The 15,624-nt window shown below is 40.8% G+C and overlaps 1 protein-coding gene across 1 annotated transcript in view; it reads right to left on the bottom strand.

The window, feature by feature from the left end:
• Positions 1–15,624, bottom strand: part of DCHS2 (dachsous cadherin-related 2) — a 122,773-nt gene that overhangs the window by 23,116 nt on the left and 84,033 nt on the right. The window contains exons 14-15 of the mRNA XM_006038362.1: positions 7,817–7,927; positions 650–861 (exon numbers count right to left, since the gene is read on the bottom strand). Coding sequence (XP_006038424.1) covers positions 650–861; positions 7,817–7,927 — 323 coding nt within the window. The remainder of the gene's footprint in view (positions 1–649; positions 862–7,816; positions 7,928–15,624) is intronic.

Here is a 15,624-nt window from a genome sequence, read left to right as displayed (position 1 = left end):
ATTACTTTTCTAAATTTTTTAGGGGCCCCGCGGGCCGGAAAGAATGGCCTGGTGGGCCGCATTTTGCCCACCCCTGGTTTAGTGGAAAGCAACAAAAATGATGAGGGATCTAGAAACCATGGCATATCAGATAATCTTTATATATAAAAGGATCCCCTTCATACAAAGAGGATGAAGATTAATTGTTTTCTGTGTCCACTGGGGATAGGACAAGATGTAATAGTCTTAAAATGAAAAAAGGGAGATTTAGGTTGCATACTAGAAAGAACTTTCCAACGATGATGGTTGTTAACCACTCGTACAAATTGCCTAAAGCGGTGTGGAAGAACTGCTCTTCATCTGGCACAGAGAGGGAAAAGAAAAATTTGAACAAAAAATTTGAACTAATGACCAATTGCAAACTTAGTAAGCAGACATAGGATATTGGTCCTTCTTGATAAAAATTAACTGAAGCTGAAGATCACATAGAGGCAAAATTAATTAAGTCTTTCAAGTTGCCAAACAAGGATCATAGTATTGGAGAAGGTAGCCAACTGCAATCATTTGCATAGTATAAGTCTGACATATACATCACTGGACTATAGACACAGTTTGGCTAAATCTAATTTTAACTAGAGAAACTGATTTGTAAATACATATTCCCCATTACCTGCATGATGTATGTACTGTAGATTTGGCCTTCCCACACTGATGTTTTGTAATAGCTTTGTTCAAATTTAGGGGCATTATCATTCACATCTTGTATCAAAACTGTTATGCCACAAAGTGCTGAAGTCAAGCCATTTTCAGCCAAAACTGTAAGATGTATTTTGCTTTTGATTTCATAATCAAGAAACTTCGGCTCTTTCAGTCTAAGTTCACCTGTTTTAGTTCCAAAAACAATTTAAAGAATTTATGTTATGTACATTCATAGGTGAAATAAAATTTTAAGGTGATGATAAAAGTGAAATAAAGAAAAAACAATTGTTTACTATTGAAGGAAAAGCACCAAGATGAAAATATATATTTATAACTGAAAGAAGAAAACACAACATATATGTAGTTTTTAGAGTTCTCATTATGCAGCCTCCACCATTGAATAAATCTGTGAATTCTAAAAACAGTGTAAGTGTTTGCTTCCTCTGATCACCTAACTTTGTCACTATAGACTTCTCTCCCTCCTGCTGGTAACAGCACAAATCTAGGGCATAATAATTTTCTCCAGCTAACAGCCACACAAGCAACTTCATAAAATCAAGAGCTTCATTTGTATCAGAATGAGGCAAATCTTTGCAACCGTGCCTTCGTAACACAGCAGTTTGAGCTATGCTCCACAAGGAAATCCATGCTGGTTTCATAATTCTTCACATGAGGACACTCTCACTGTGGAGGACCCAGGAATACTACCCAGAAACATGTTATGCCTACTCACTCCTGCTTGGCATGCTCAGGGACATACTAAATTGACTATACTGCCTCATTTCTGGGATTTGATTCATGATGAGCAAGTGTGAATGAGTAGGGCATGCTTTTTGTTAGTGCTTTTGGCACTGTAGCCATGCCTTAAGCAAATCATTCTTCTACCAGAAATTAGTAATGAAAGCTGCATTATAAAATAACTGTTGGGTAGGGAAAAAAGTACCAATTACAATTTTTAATTATTTTATTGTGTCTGGACAATGAGAAATTAAGGTCTGCACACTGATTCTTTGTCACTGTTCTCTTCCTTTAATTTTACTTTTGGTTCAACAAAAACTGGTAGATGAAGCAAAATGGCTGATAATTAAGGTGTAAATAAATAACCTGTGAACTAATGTCAGTGTTATAGCTTACAGTCCTTCTGCACAACTGACTAGCAGTAATATCATCTTTAACATGAGATAATGAGAGTGTCTAGTGCCCATACAATGCAACAAGGGACCTCATTTGTGTGGAAATATTAGTTAGTGGTGAGATAATCAGTGATGGGTGTCTGCAATGGGTATAAAAATCACATTGTCAACTCGGTGTAGCTTCATGTAAATGGATGTTTCACTGTACTAGCACTAGTTACCTGAAACCAGCTTGAGAACTGCATACTGAACTTTTCACTAACATTTTCTTCTTGAGGCATGTTACTTTTGATGGTGTGAAAAAGAGCTATGTGTACATCTTGGTATAGCATACTCTCTAGCTTGGTATGTGAGAACTGTATGACAAAGACTTCTGTCATCTCAGTTGCCTTTTTTTATAAACATAACATTTAAAAAGAATCCATATTGTTAACGGTGGAAGCTTTACAGATGGTGTTCAATACAAATCCCCTATGTATAAGATATTACTGCCAAGATTTTCAGACAAGAGTTTCTAAAGCTAGACTCTTTAGACACTTGCTTAAGGAGTGAGTGGGTCCTGATTCTTAGTGGTGCTGAACCCCCAAGTAGTTTCCATCCTGTTTTATTTCAGAAGGCCATCTAGATGGAAAACTATTGTACTTGTGGTGGCTATAATCTCCTGATTTACTGAAGGTCTGCCACTTGTTCTATATATCTTATCAGAAAGGGATATTTTGATAATGTCTTATACAAAAGTTCCCTAATGTACATTTAATTTACATTAAATAAGACAGATGAATGTTAATAAAATAAATGACTGAAAATCATGTTTGACATTTAACTAAGCGCTAGATATATGTTTTGCATATAGCTATAAGGAAATACATTTTAATAGTCAGTTGGTATTCAGAAATTGAATGCGTGTTGTATTTGGGAACATTTAAAAAAATAATGGTTTGGGATATTTTTCATTACTGCCTAGAACATTTTTCAACCATCCTTGCTTGATAACTGTTGCAGTATATGTTTCATGGCCTGTAAGAAAAATACCAGGTAAGAACTCTCCTAAGCATGCACATTCCCTTAATCTAGTGTAAAATGCAGTTAATAACCTGCTATATGTACCACAGAACTAACAAAAATGGCTAGATGACAATCAATGTTACTTATTTCTATAGTAAATGTTGCTCTTTGAGACAGGTTGTGCACATATACCTTCTACTGTAAGGGTATGTGTACTCAGTGCATGCGAATCAAACTCTTTGGCCACCCATGTTGCTGGGGCAGAGCATGAGGCCTATGTGCTCCTGTGCCCTCAGCCAACAGTGCAAAATAACTTAACTGTCCTCATCTTATTTAAAAAGGAATATTGCAGATGGCCATGCATGTGTCCCACAACCACCCTGAAGATACAGGGACGGAGGTAAGGTGCAAGACGTGTACTGAAAAATAACAGTTTCCACAGAGGTAAATAACCACATTTTCTCTTTGGAGTGATCATACACATATACATTCCCACTGTAGGGGATGATGCAGCAGTTGCCATTGCAGGCGGCTGAACTTTGGCATCTTCCTAAACAATGAATGAAGGGACTGCCTTGCCAAAGTCAAGGCAGAAGAGTACAAGCTCTGAACTACAGCATAATGTTTTGTAAAGATAAGCAGTGAAGACCATACGACAGTCTTATACATGTCCATAATGGGAACACTTCCAAAAAGCTGCTTCTGAAGTATACTGATAGAATAAGCAGATACGTGTACAAAGAAGATTTGCCAATTACCGTGTTGGTATCCTTACAAAAGATATAATTCAGTTAGATATTTATTGGGTCTTTTCATTCTTTTGGGATAAGAAATTAAAAACATGGGCAGGTGTTGTTCTGTTCTCTCATTATAAAAGGAAAGTCATTCATTAGCTGTACAAAATGAACATCTAATGTACATCTAATAAATGAAGCCTCTCCTGATCTTTGTGGCAGTGGAAATCAGTGAAGGAAGCTAGTAAATGTGCTTTCTGGTCAAAATTAAAATTCAGAATTTTAAGCCTGGATATTGGGTGGACGCTGAAAGAGACCTTGTTCCTGAGGAATATTATGCATAGTAGGAATATCCTGAGTATATTTAGTTCTGAAACTCTTCTAGGAAATGTTGTTAACACTAAGATGCTATTTCATTTGTTAGGTGAAGAGAACAAGAAAACAACCTCTACAATAATGGTCCTATGAGTTGAGAAAGGACAATGTTCAGACCCTGTGGTAGAACTGGACCTTGAAACTCCATCCTATCATGGCCTTTTAAAATCTTCCCATCTAAGGATGTGAGATAACTGACTTGATTTGTACCAGAAGATGAATGACTGAAACTGTAGCTAAACAGACTTGGATTGAGTTAACAAAGAGCCCAGAGTTCTTCAGCAGTAAATACTAAAGATAAGCTGGATTCCTGTTTAAGTGAATGCAGCTGGCTGGCTGCAGCCCCTATGGAAAACTGATTTCATTTTTCAAGATACATATTCCTAACAGACTTTTTCCTGTTATTGATAGGGAAATTCTAGACTTCTTTACAGCAAGGTCTCTTTTCAGAGCAAAGAACTTAACCACTGATCAGCTATTTCTGAAAGGTGAGGTCCAAATGTAGGAGTTGGTTTTGATTTTGTGACAGCAGGCTGTCAAGAAGTGGGAAGGCTAAAGGTGGTGGTAGTGGTATGCAGAGGTCCTATGGGTCAAGACCGATGCTGTCTCAGATGAACTGGTACTGTATCACTAATGAGTGTTCTTTCTTCACTTCCATTAGTACACTGGAGGTTAGAGGAACCGAAGGGAAAGCTTATAGATACTTCCCTGCCCATGGAAGTAAGACTGTATCTGTAATGGAATCTAGGCTTTGTCTTGTCCTGGGGCTATACATCTGGCATTTGCTGTTACAAAGGTGACAAAGGGATTCACCATGGATAAGGATCTATTTAAATCATGCTTTTGCAACTTTTGTGGAAACCATGGAAAATAGTGGTTTCTGTAATCACTCCAAAAATGGTGTTTGCCACAATCTCCTGCAGGATCACCTGGAAAAAAAAAACCTTACAAAAGATACAATGCTGGCTCCCCAGTGGGGAAGGCACCAGCTGGCAAAGTGGCATGAAGGGGAGAAGTCAAGATGGTGGCCACCCATTTGTTCCTCCTTCTCTACTAGGGCCCCTCCGCCAATAAGTGGGGAGGGCTGGGGCTGCATGAAGGGCCATCCTCTCTACTAATCACCAATCAGTGGTGAGGGGTGGTGCCTCTGCGGCCAGTTGGCCAATCAGCAGTGAGTGGCAGAGCTACCATGAAACACCCCCAAAAGTGGCTCTGCACACCACAAGTGGGCTGTGAAAAACCTTTTGTTTCACCCCAATTTAGGTAGGTCCATAACCATGGATGATCCTCATTTGCAAAATATGTTGGTTACAACTTTATATTTTGAAGGCCATTCAAAGTGTTGGCAGAAGCTCCTGCTGAGGGTATCTGCCAAGGTGTTTGTCAAACCCAGGAAATGAAACAGCTTTAATGAGATATAGCTGCAGAAAGAGTAGTCAGAGAGAGACCCTGTCCTGATATACAGGTTTCCCTTGATTTATGCTATACATGCATTCCTGGAGAACAGCACATAAATTAAATTCACATAAAGCAAACCCACTTTACAATGTAACAAATAAGGATAGGTTCCCATGACAGTGAGGGAGGGACTAGGGAAGGGGCAGAGGGCGGGGTGCCGCTCCTAGGGCTGCACAAGGCAGCAAAGCAGAGGGAACAGAGCAGCACTCACCCCAGCCCTGGCTGCAGCGGCCCCGAGAACGGCCGGGACCAGCAGCCTGCAGCTGCTGGGCTGCAGCGTGCTCCGCCTGCCCCATTTACCTCTGCTCTTGGGCTGTGCCATGCCCTGGTGCAGGTAGCTGGTGTCGGCTGCTCCCAAGGTCGCTGCAGCTGGGGCTGGGCTGAGTGGAGCCACGGCCCTTTCCCCTCCCTGCCCACAGACTTACTGGCTTGGGTAGGGGGGCATCTATGCTGATTGCATAAGAGTGAATTACCTTGCATATAACAAATTATGGGTCTAAATATGCTCATCGCATAAGAATGAATTCGTACATAAAGAATCCATATAAATTGAGGGAAACCTGTAATAGAATTGATGTGGTGCTTTCCTATTTGTTCAAAGATTTCTTAGGATACTATCTTTCATTGGACCAACTGTGAAGTTGGGATTGAGTTAAACAAGCTTTTGAGTGCAAGGCACTTTTCCTCAAGTCTGATTAGCAGGAGCCAAGCACAGCATTGTAAAGAGCAATAGTGGGAAGGTGTGAGAGAAATTCCCAGGGGTTATAGACATAAAAGTAGCAGACAAGAAAGAGATCAAGGCCCATCAAAAGGGTCATTCTCACTTTTCATGTGTGGAAAGGATTCAGACGTTAGGTAAAATATAATGGGAATGTCTAAAAGGTAATTAATGCTCTGTAGTTAATGCGCATTATGTTTAATGCTTGTATAACCAATTACTTAATCGATGTGCAGTAGCTGGCACTACGGGACAGTAGTGCCAACACACCGTGTTTTAGTGATGCTAACTGTGCAGTAGCCTAATATTACCGCACAGGAGCATATTAGCATGATTTTTGCCCTGCATGCTACTGTGCAGCAGAATTAAGCTGCTGCACAGTCAGTATCTCATGTAGATGCACCCAATGGACCATAAAAACAATATCAATGTTTAGTCCTTGATTTTTAGTGTTAAGCCAGTTTATGATTTTTTATTCCCTAGTTCTCCTTTTACAATGTAACAAATTGAGCACAAGGATAATGAAGTCAGAAAGGCAGTGCCTGTTCTGTGAGAAATGTGCTGCAAGAAAGGAGCACGTTTTTCAAAACCACCACTCCCTCTCTGCCCTCACTATCCTTGTGCTTGTTCTGTGAGAAATATTCTGTGAGAAATGTGCACATTTCTGGAAAACATGCCTCATCCAGAAAGAAGGATAAGATTCAAATAGGTGTTTCTTCCAATATCTCTTCCTCTGGTATGTTTGAAATGGGTATCTGGTCCACTGATGGTGGATACTGAGATTCCTTTCTACTGAGATCTGGGAGTAAAGGAAAAAGAGGTCTGAAGCGGCATGTCTAAATGAGACTAATTCTACTGTGAATTAGCATGTCATGGCAAAAACTGTGCTAATATGCTAATATGCAATAGAATTAATCTACTGTGCATTAAGCAGCAGAAAAAGACTGTGCACCATTGTTACTACACATTAGCGCTGGCTACTGCACATTTGTGTAGTACCTTATATTAGAGGTACTAAACTTAATTCGCAACACCAACAGTGTATTAATACACATGTAGATGCGCCTAAGCATAACAAAAGAGATTTCATGTTTAATGGGCTACCCCTATGAGACCTAACTTGGATAGGGTGCAATGTACAGAGGACCAATTGGTCAAACTTACTGGGAATATTCCCTCAATATATATCTGTCTTTTACAGAACAGGGAGTCTAACAGAATGTCTGAGGCAGGTGGACAGCCCTACTTCATATTAAACTATTATATCATCTTTTTTAATTAAGTTTTTACTTCTCTATGAAATAACAGGATCTTGATTCCCAAAGGCTGGCAGTTGCTAGTCCCTCAGGGCACAAGAGTTTTAAAAAGGGATACACTTAAGTCTTATTGTCCTTTCACAGAGGTTTTATACTAGTCTACTGAAATCAGTGGTGTTACTCATGATTTTAACAGGATACCACCATACCCTTTACTTTAGACTAACTGTAGAAAATTGTATTTTTATGTATTTTTAGAATAAAATAACTCATTCTTGTGCTTGGAGGACCTTGTTATATTTTGTTGCCCATAGTTTTTTATTTAAATTAATATTAAGCAATGAAAATACATTTGTATAAAATAAACACAGCAAAGAAACAATATATATATTTTTAACAGTTGTTCCAATAACTAAAGCCCCAAGCAAATGCTTGAAAAGCAAATTTAAAGAAATGTACCTGTCTTGGGGTCTATGGAGAAAACATTTTCATTATCATTGAAGAGCCTGTATTTTATGCTTTCTCCTGTTGAATTATCGTCATAAGCTTCTACAGTCAAAAGTGAGGTACCTACAGAAACAGTAAGAGTTTTTCATTAACTTAACTATGGAAGCTCTTATGTGAATGTACTATTTTTTTACTTTATTTAATAACAATGAATACAAAGACATTTGATGATATTAATGTTGCCACTGTCATGACTTACAATAGTATAAACAAAACTAGCAAAAAAACTCTAGCGAAACTCCATCTAACTGGTAAAACTTTTCCTAACAAACTTCCATTGCTCCATAAAATATCATTCTCTTTAGGCCCCAACCGCTTCACTTCATGGGGCAATGTAAAATGGTGGACCTTGCAACACACACTAAACATCAAGAATTTCTTACTGGCTGAACTAAGGCCAAAATTGTGTACCATTAGAGTAATCTCTTTCCCACTGAGGCATTTAAAATTTCCCCAGGTTATGTCTGGACTGGGTTGAGAGCTAGGCCTTCTTACTGAAGAGGAAGTATTTATGGAACTAGTTATTTTGAGACGGCCTTCAGGAATTTATCCCTGGCTTTATTCAAGATGTGGTACATATCTCTGCAGATTAATCTGCCTTTGGTCATTTTAACTTCATTTTTTCATGACCTACTCTGGGAGAAGTGACCCTTTTTGTGAGCTTTAAGAAGACTAAGTTGGAGTCACTGGAAGGGCTGCTTAAATTTGTGTTTACTTAAAAATAACAACTTGGGTTGCTGTGTGTAAAATAAATTCGAAAAAGAAATAAAATCAATCTTAAAATGAATCTTAAATTTAATGAAAATGGCATTGATCTGACACAGCACAGAAAAGACATGAAATAAAAAACTGTTTGCAATAGCAGAAAAGAAAGGTAAACTGAATACGTTATTTAACAGAAACTGTGACAATGTTTAAAACCCATGTATTAAGGTTTCCAAATGGTTTTTCTTTTCAAGCCAGTTATGAAACCATTTAACATATATGGCAATTGATTTTAACTAATTATAATGAAACCAGGTTACTGTACAGCTTAGTCTCTTCCAGACTGCATTATATGTTGGTACTTATGTTATTACAGGAGGCATGTAGTTACTATAAAATGTCCTATTCTTGGAATGGAAATGGAGCATCACTGGAGTTTGCTTTACCTGTTGTGCGAAAAAAAAAATCACATGCTTAATACTTTTTATTATGTTTTTAAAACAAGATGTATTGTGGCTCATCATTTGCTTTTAAGCATGGCAGCCTAAAACAAACAAAAAAACTTGAGTAAGAAAACATAATCTGTGACTAATGGGGGTTTCTTTGTACTAATTAGGATACCTGTAGAACCATTTACAAAAAACAAGCTAAGACCCCAACAACCTCCCCAACTTCCCATCCCCCCCCCCCCCGAAATATGATCTGCATCTATACAAGCATACAAGCAGAAATAAGAAATGTGCTGCTGCAGGTTATTACATGTAGGACTCTTCTTGGATCACAGGCAACTGATTGCATTTTCATTGATATGCAGCTTACTTGAATAAAACAGCCAGCAATCTCCATTGTTAGTGTCACTGTAGGGTGATCATACAATTCTGATCCATCACACCCATTAGGGAGAACTAGAAGAACTAGGAGGACAATAACAAAGGTTGGAGAGCCTTTGCAGGGGACCCAGCTTGCAGCCCAGCTACAGCTGCATGTCTGTCATTCCCTCAAACTACAGCATCCTTAATGAAGTACTGAAAAGAAAAAAATTCAGTCTCTGAAATATGAGTCGCTATTTCTTGTTCACACAATATCCTCTGACTGATTTTTAAAAGAAAAAGAGAAAAAAAAAATCTGCCAGAAATAAAGGCTGCATCAGCAACTGCATTTGATATCCTGTTTTTCAGAGTATTGTAAGTGGTTCAATAAAAACTTGGTCTGATCTACACATTCTCAGCTGTGATGTCTTTTTCTCATATCAATAAAATTGTTTATACCTTTTTTGGTAGATAGCAAAGTATTTCTTTGATTTCTGATACTTTTTGGCCACGCTGTGGTAATAAAATGGCTTGCATTTAAACAATTACATGAGACAATTTCTATAGAGATTGTTTTCATTTTGGATTGGTGCCTTTTAGTCTTTTTAACAGATGTGATGAAACCGTGGAGTCTCTAACAAGGCTCAACTAGGTGCTGTGTGGATATATAGCAAAAGACAGCGCCTGTCCCAAAGAGCTTACAATCTTCAGCATCTGTCCAATATGCTGTTCTCAGATACAGTTGAACACAACATCATGCACTGTTTGAAACTTCTGACCCAGCCAAGCACAGATGAAGAAGTCAAGATTGAAGTAAGAGCCTAAACTTAAAAGATCCCTGCTGCTTCATCATAGGAATTAAATCAGAAACAACTTAATTTTAAAACATTTCAAACTATATTAAGTAATCAAATGTATCAGACTTTACATTATAAGAGCGGTGTTCAATCCCTAGGCTGAAGGCTAGGTCCAACCTTGGTACTGTGTCATCTGGCCCACAGGGCTCCTCACAGATCCTGTGGGGAGTCCCATAAACCCTGGGCCTGCATGCTAGGTTGGGAACACAGGGCAGTGTAGGGCCTTATCCTGGCTCACAGGGACCAGGTTGATGCATCATGGGACTCCTAAAGTCCAGTCCCTGGTGGGTAGTGGCACAGCAGGGCCCCTGAAGCCCAATCACGGCTCATGGGGGTGGTGTGGTGCACAATCTGACTTGTGGAGTGGTCCTGCACCATTCATCTGGCCCATGGGACCAAAACTGTGAGCACCACCATATTAAACCTAACAGGTAACAGTTTGTACAGTGTTTGCTCAGGTGGCAAACCAGGCATCTAAAGTATCACAGGTCATATTCTGTCTGAAGACCCGTATGCCCAACTCAGTACTGATCTGCTGTACAGTCCAAGCCATTGGGAGCCTAGCCATACGCTTATCTATGCAGTCAAATGACATTCCATATTATTTTCTCCCCTCTTGTATTCCATACATTAAATCTAGGTATGCCCCTAGTCCTTCTAAATCTATCCCATGCCTGCCTTTGTGTTTGGGGATACGTTTCTTGGGCAGATAAAAGAAAAGACTACATATAAGAGGTTAATAAATTTCCCAACCATGTTTTATATGTATTCAAACAAAATAAATGTGAATCCTGCAGAAATAGCAGATGTAAGTAGGTTTTATTGCTGACTGACCCCCAGATTGTGCAACCCAAACTACAATTCAGCTGGAAAAAGGTGCAACCATGGTGAATAATGGAAGGGTTTCTCACACTTTGGAGAGAGCACTAACTTTGTAATTTATTGACTGACTTCTAAAACTGTCTATTGCAAATGTAGTTTATAAAATTTAGAGCGATGAAATATTTAATACTATGCAAAAAGAGGGTTTGCTTAAGGTCACCACACTTGGGATCACATACTTTTGTTTAAAAAACAATCAGACTATACAGGACCAAAACATGAAGCCTAAATGGGAGTCTGTTTAACTATAGACTAATTGCCAAGTCAGGATGTTAGAATTTGGCCTTCATTATTTATACTACTTTCAGTTTGATTATAATCTGACTTAGATCACTGAGGGTGGGTACAGACATTACACTTAATGCACTTTGAGCATGCAGAATGCGCTTGACATCTGTAACAGAACAAACATTCATGGCACGTAATGCGCTTTAAAACTCACGGATCCTGTTCTAAGTTAACCCTAGATGGATGTGTACTAAGCTAAAGCACTTTCTGTGAGAGTGCTTTATTGAACATCTGTGCCCATTCCCATTGAGGGTTAACTTATAGTTTGATCACTGCCATCCCAGGCAGCACTGTGAAGGGCTGCTCTAGCCTCAGGTGGAATTCCTGTGCACTGCCCAAGCAACAGGCTGGCCCGGCCCCATCGGCTGTCACTGACCCGAGTCAGTGACAGCGTCTGATCCAAGCCCCACATGCAGTTTAGCGAGAGGGTGGGGTAGCAGAAGCAGGACTTCTGTCCCTGCACCTGCCCCAGGTTGGAGGTGGCTGTGGGGGAAAAGACTTCAGGGTCTCCACCCTGCCACCACAGCCTCCCCAGCCAGGCAGTGGCACACTGCTCCCCAGCTGGAGTTGTTGAAGAGGAAGGGCTCTGGGGTCTCCCCTCCCTATAGCACCCCCAACCAGGTAGTGATGTGCCACTACTTGGTTGTAGCTGCAGAGGGGACAGAGACCCCAGGGCCCTTCCCCTGCAGCAGCCCTGGCTGTGACACACTGTGTCATGCTGCAGCTGATGGTTGAAACTATCAAGAGGCTGAGGGGAGGTGGGAGTCCCCCCCCCCCCCGGAGGACCCAACCTACACCCCAAAACCCCACCCAGCAAGCTGGGGGGGCCTCATGGCAGGGGGGCTCCATTCCTTCCCTGTTGCCCCCCTCCCCAGCTGCTGATGACAGTCAGCAGCTGGTGGGAGGGAAGGGCTGGGGAAAGGGCTCTGGTGGTCTCCTGGAAGGCTTGCAGGAGCACCCCCAGCAGCTAGTGTGGACAGGCTGTGAGCCCCCCACACAAAACAGCAAATATCTGTTTAGCTGGCTCCCACTCTAACTTATAGCACTTGGAGTAAAGTGTGATAAGTTAGAGTGCTTCCACCAGGGGCTTTCTGAACTTCTGGACTTAGCCTGAAGTTTTGTCATGGTATTGGTCAGAAGCAGAAGTAATTATCATGTGGAAAATGAATTCATAGATTTCATAATTTCTAGGTCAGAAGGAACCTATTAGATCATCAAGTCCAACCCCCTGCTCTGGGCAGGAAATAGCACTGAGGTCAAGTAACCCCAGCCAGGTGCTTGTCTAATCTCCTTTTGAACACCTCTAAGGTAGGGGAAAGCACCACCTCCCTTGGAAGCCCATTCCATATTTTGGTAACACTCACCATAAAGAATTTCTTCCTGATGTCCAATCTAAATCTACTCTCCTTCAGTTTACGGCCATTGTTTCTAGTAACCCCAAGGGGCACCCTGGTAAATAGAGCATCCCCTATTCCCTGCCCCCCCCCACCCCAGGATGAATCTGTAGACAGCCATGAGATCACCTCTCAGCCTTCTCTTGCAGAGGCTGAAGAGATTCAGGTCCCTCAGTCTGTCTTCATAGGATCTTACCTGCAGACCTAATTGTTGATACTGATTCTCTGAATATTAAATTTTATACTACATACACTTCACTAGGCCTGATAATATATTATTAACAAAAGTAAGATTTCCAGGCTCAGACTCATATCTAGCAAACCAAATCCTTTAGAGGGTTTAACTAGAATATATTTCTTCCTGAGCAGTAACATTTTTCCCAGAACCATGAAATAATATTACAAAATATAAGAGAAAAATAATCCTACTTCATAATAATCTCTCATATGAAAGAATGTGCTGCTTCAGAGCATACCACTTTTTACTAAATATATATAGTAAAATTTCAGGCTAAAACCTGGTTTATCCTGCAGCTTCCCTAAACTTCCTTTAATCAAAACAATTCTAATTTCCTCCAATTTACATTTATGATATGTTAGTGGGAGGCCATCTGACTGTGGTTTTCTCTTACCATAATTCCTTGGGGGTGTTCCATAATTTCAAGATGGATTGCTTAACCCTGATCCATTAATGTGTCTGCATTAAGGAATGCTGAGGATCAGAGTGGCCTATTCCTTGTTTTCAATTGTATTTTCTTTCCTTTAAATGTACAGGTTTCCTAGAAAAATCTCTCTTAGAGTTTAAATAATTATTTAGAAAATAAATTTTAAAAAAAGGGGTGCCACAGTGCAGTGTCAATAATTACACCGAAAGTAATCTTTCCCCCAAACATTAGATGGCATCTTGGACAGCAGTGACCACGAGATGACTGAGTTCAGGATCCTGAGGAAAGGAAGGATGGAGAGCAGCAGAGTAAGGACCCTGGACATCATAAAAGCAGATTTGACTCAGGGAACTAATGGGCAGGATCCCCTGGGAAGCCAGACTGAGGAGGAGAGTCATCAAGGAGAGCTGGCTGTACTTCAATGAAGCCTTACTAAGAGTCAAGGATCAAATTTTCCCAATGCACAGGAAGACTAGCAAGTATGGCATAAGAGTATCTTGGCTTAGCAGGGAACTTTTCAGTAAACTAAATCACAAAACAGAAGCTTATAAGAAGTGGATACTTGGCCAAATATATAGGGAGGAGTATAAGTGCATTGCTTGGGCATGCAGGAATGAAGCCAGGAAGGCCAAAGTGCAATTGGAGTTGCAGCTACCAAGGGATGTAAAAGGTAACAAGAAGGGTTTCTACAAGTATGTCAGTAGCAAGATAAGGATGAGGGAAAGTGTGGGTCCTGTACTGAATGGGGGAGGCAATCTTCTGGCAGAGGGTGCAGAAAAGGCTGACATGCTCAATGCCTTTTTTGCTTCAGTCTTCACAGGCAAGGTCAGCTCCTGAACTACTGCACTGGGCAGCACAGTTTGGTGAGCAGCCCTCAGTGGTGAAAGAACAGGTTAGGGACTACTTAGAAAAGCTGTATTGAAAGTGTGGGTCCTGTACTGAATGGGGGAGGCAATCTTCTGGCAGAGGGTGCAGAAAAGGCTGACATGCTCAATGCCTTTTTTGCTTCAGTCTTCACAGGCAAGGTCAGCTCCTGAACTACTGCACTGGGCAGCACAGTTTGGTGAGCAGCCCTCAGTGGTGAAAGAACAGGTTAGGGACTACTTAGAAAAGCTGTATTTGTACAAGTCCATGGGGCTGGATGAGATGCACCAAAGAGTGCTGAGGGAGTTGGCTGATGTGCTTGCAGAGCCATTAGCCATCATCTTTGAAAACTCCTGGCGATCAGGAGAGGTCCCAGAAGATTAGCAAAGGGCAAACACAGTGCCCATATTTAAGAAAGGGAAAAAGGAGGATCCCAGGAACTACAGACCAGTCAGCTTCACCTCAGTCCCTGGAAAAATCATGGAGAAGATCCGCAAGGAATTCATTTCTAAGCACTTGGAGGAGAAAAAGAAGATTAGGAACAGTCAGTATGGATTCACCAGGGGCACGTCATGCCTGGCCAACCCGATTTCCTTATATGATGAGATGACTGTCTGTATTGTTTCAAGGAGACCAGTGCATGTGGTGTGCCTTGATTTTAGCAAGGCTTTTGATATAGTCTCCCACAATATTCTCCAAGCCAAGCTAAGGAAGTATGGGCTGGATGAGTGAACTGTAAGGTAGATAGAAAACTAGCTGAAGCATCAGGCTCAGAGAGTAGTTATCAGTGGCTCGATGTCTGATTGGCAGCTGGTATCAAGTGGAGTGCCCCAGAGGTCGGTTTTGTTCAATGTCTTCATCAGTGACCTACAGAATGACTTAAAGTGAACCCTCATCAAGTTTGCAGATTACACCAAGCTTGGGGGAGTAGTAGATATGCTGGTGGGTAATACTAGGATTCAGAGTAACCTAGACAAATTGGAGGACTGGGCCAAAAGAAATCTCATGAGGTTCAACAAGGACAAGGACAAAGTCCTTCACTTAGGATGGAACAATCTTATGTACCAGTACAGGCTGGTGAGTAACTGGCTGGGTAGAAGCTCTCCAAAAAAGATTTGGGGTTACAGTGGACAAGAAGCTGAATATGAGTCAGCAATGTGCCCTTGTTGCCAAGAAGGTAACAGCATACTGGGCTGCATTGGTAAGTATGCTGCCAATAGGTCAAGGGAAGTGATTATTCCCCTCTTTTCAGCACTGATGAGGCCACATCTGGAGTACTGTTTTCAGTTTTGGACT

The sequence above is a fragment of the Alligator sinensis genome, unplaced genomic scaffold (genome assembly GCF_000455745.1).
Source record: "Alligator sinensis unplaced genomic scaffold, ASM45574v1 scaffold1146_2, whole genome shotgun sequence".
NCBI classification, from domain to species: domain Eukaryota; kingdom Metazoa; phylum Chordata; order Crocodylia; family Alligatoridae; genus Alligator; species Alligator sinensis.
The sequence above is the reverse complement of the archived record's forward strand: the minus strand, read 5'-3'. Positions and strand labels throughout refer to the sequence as shown.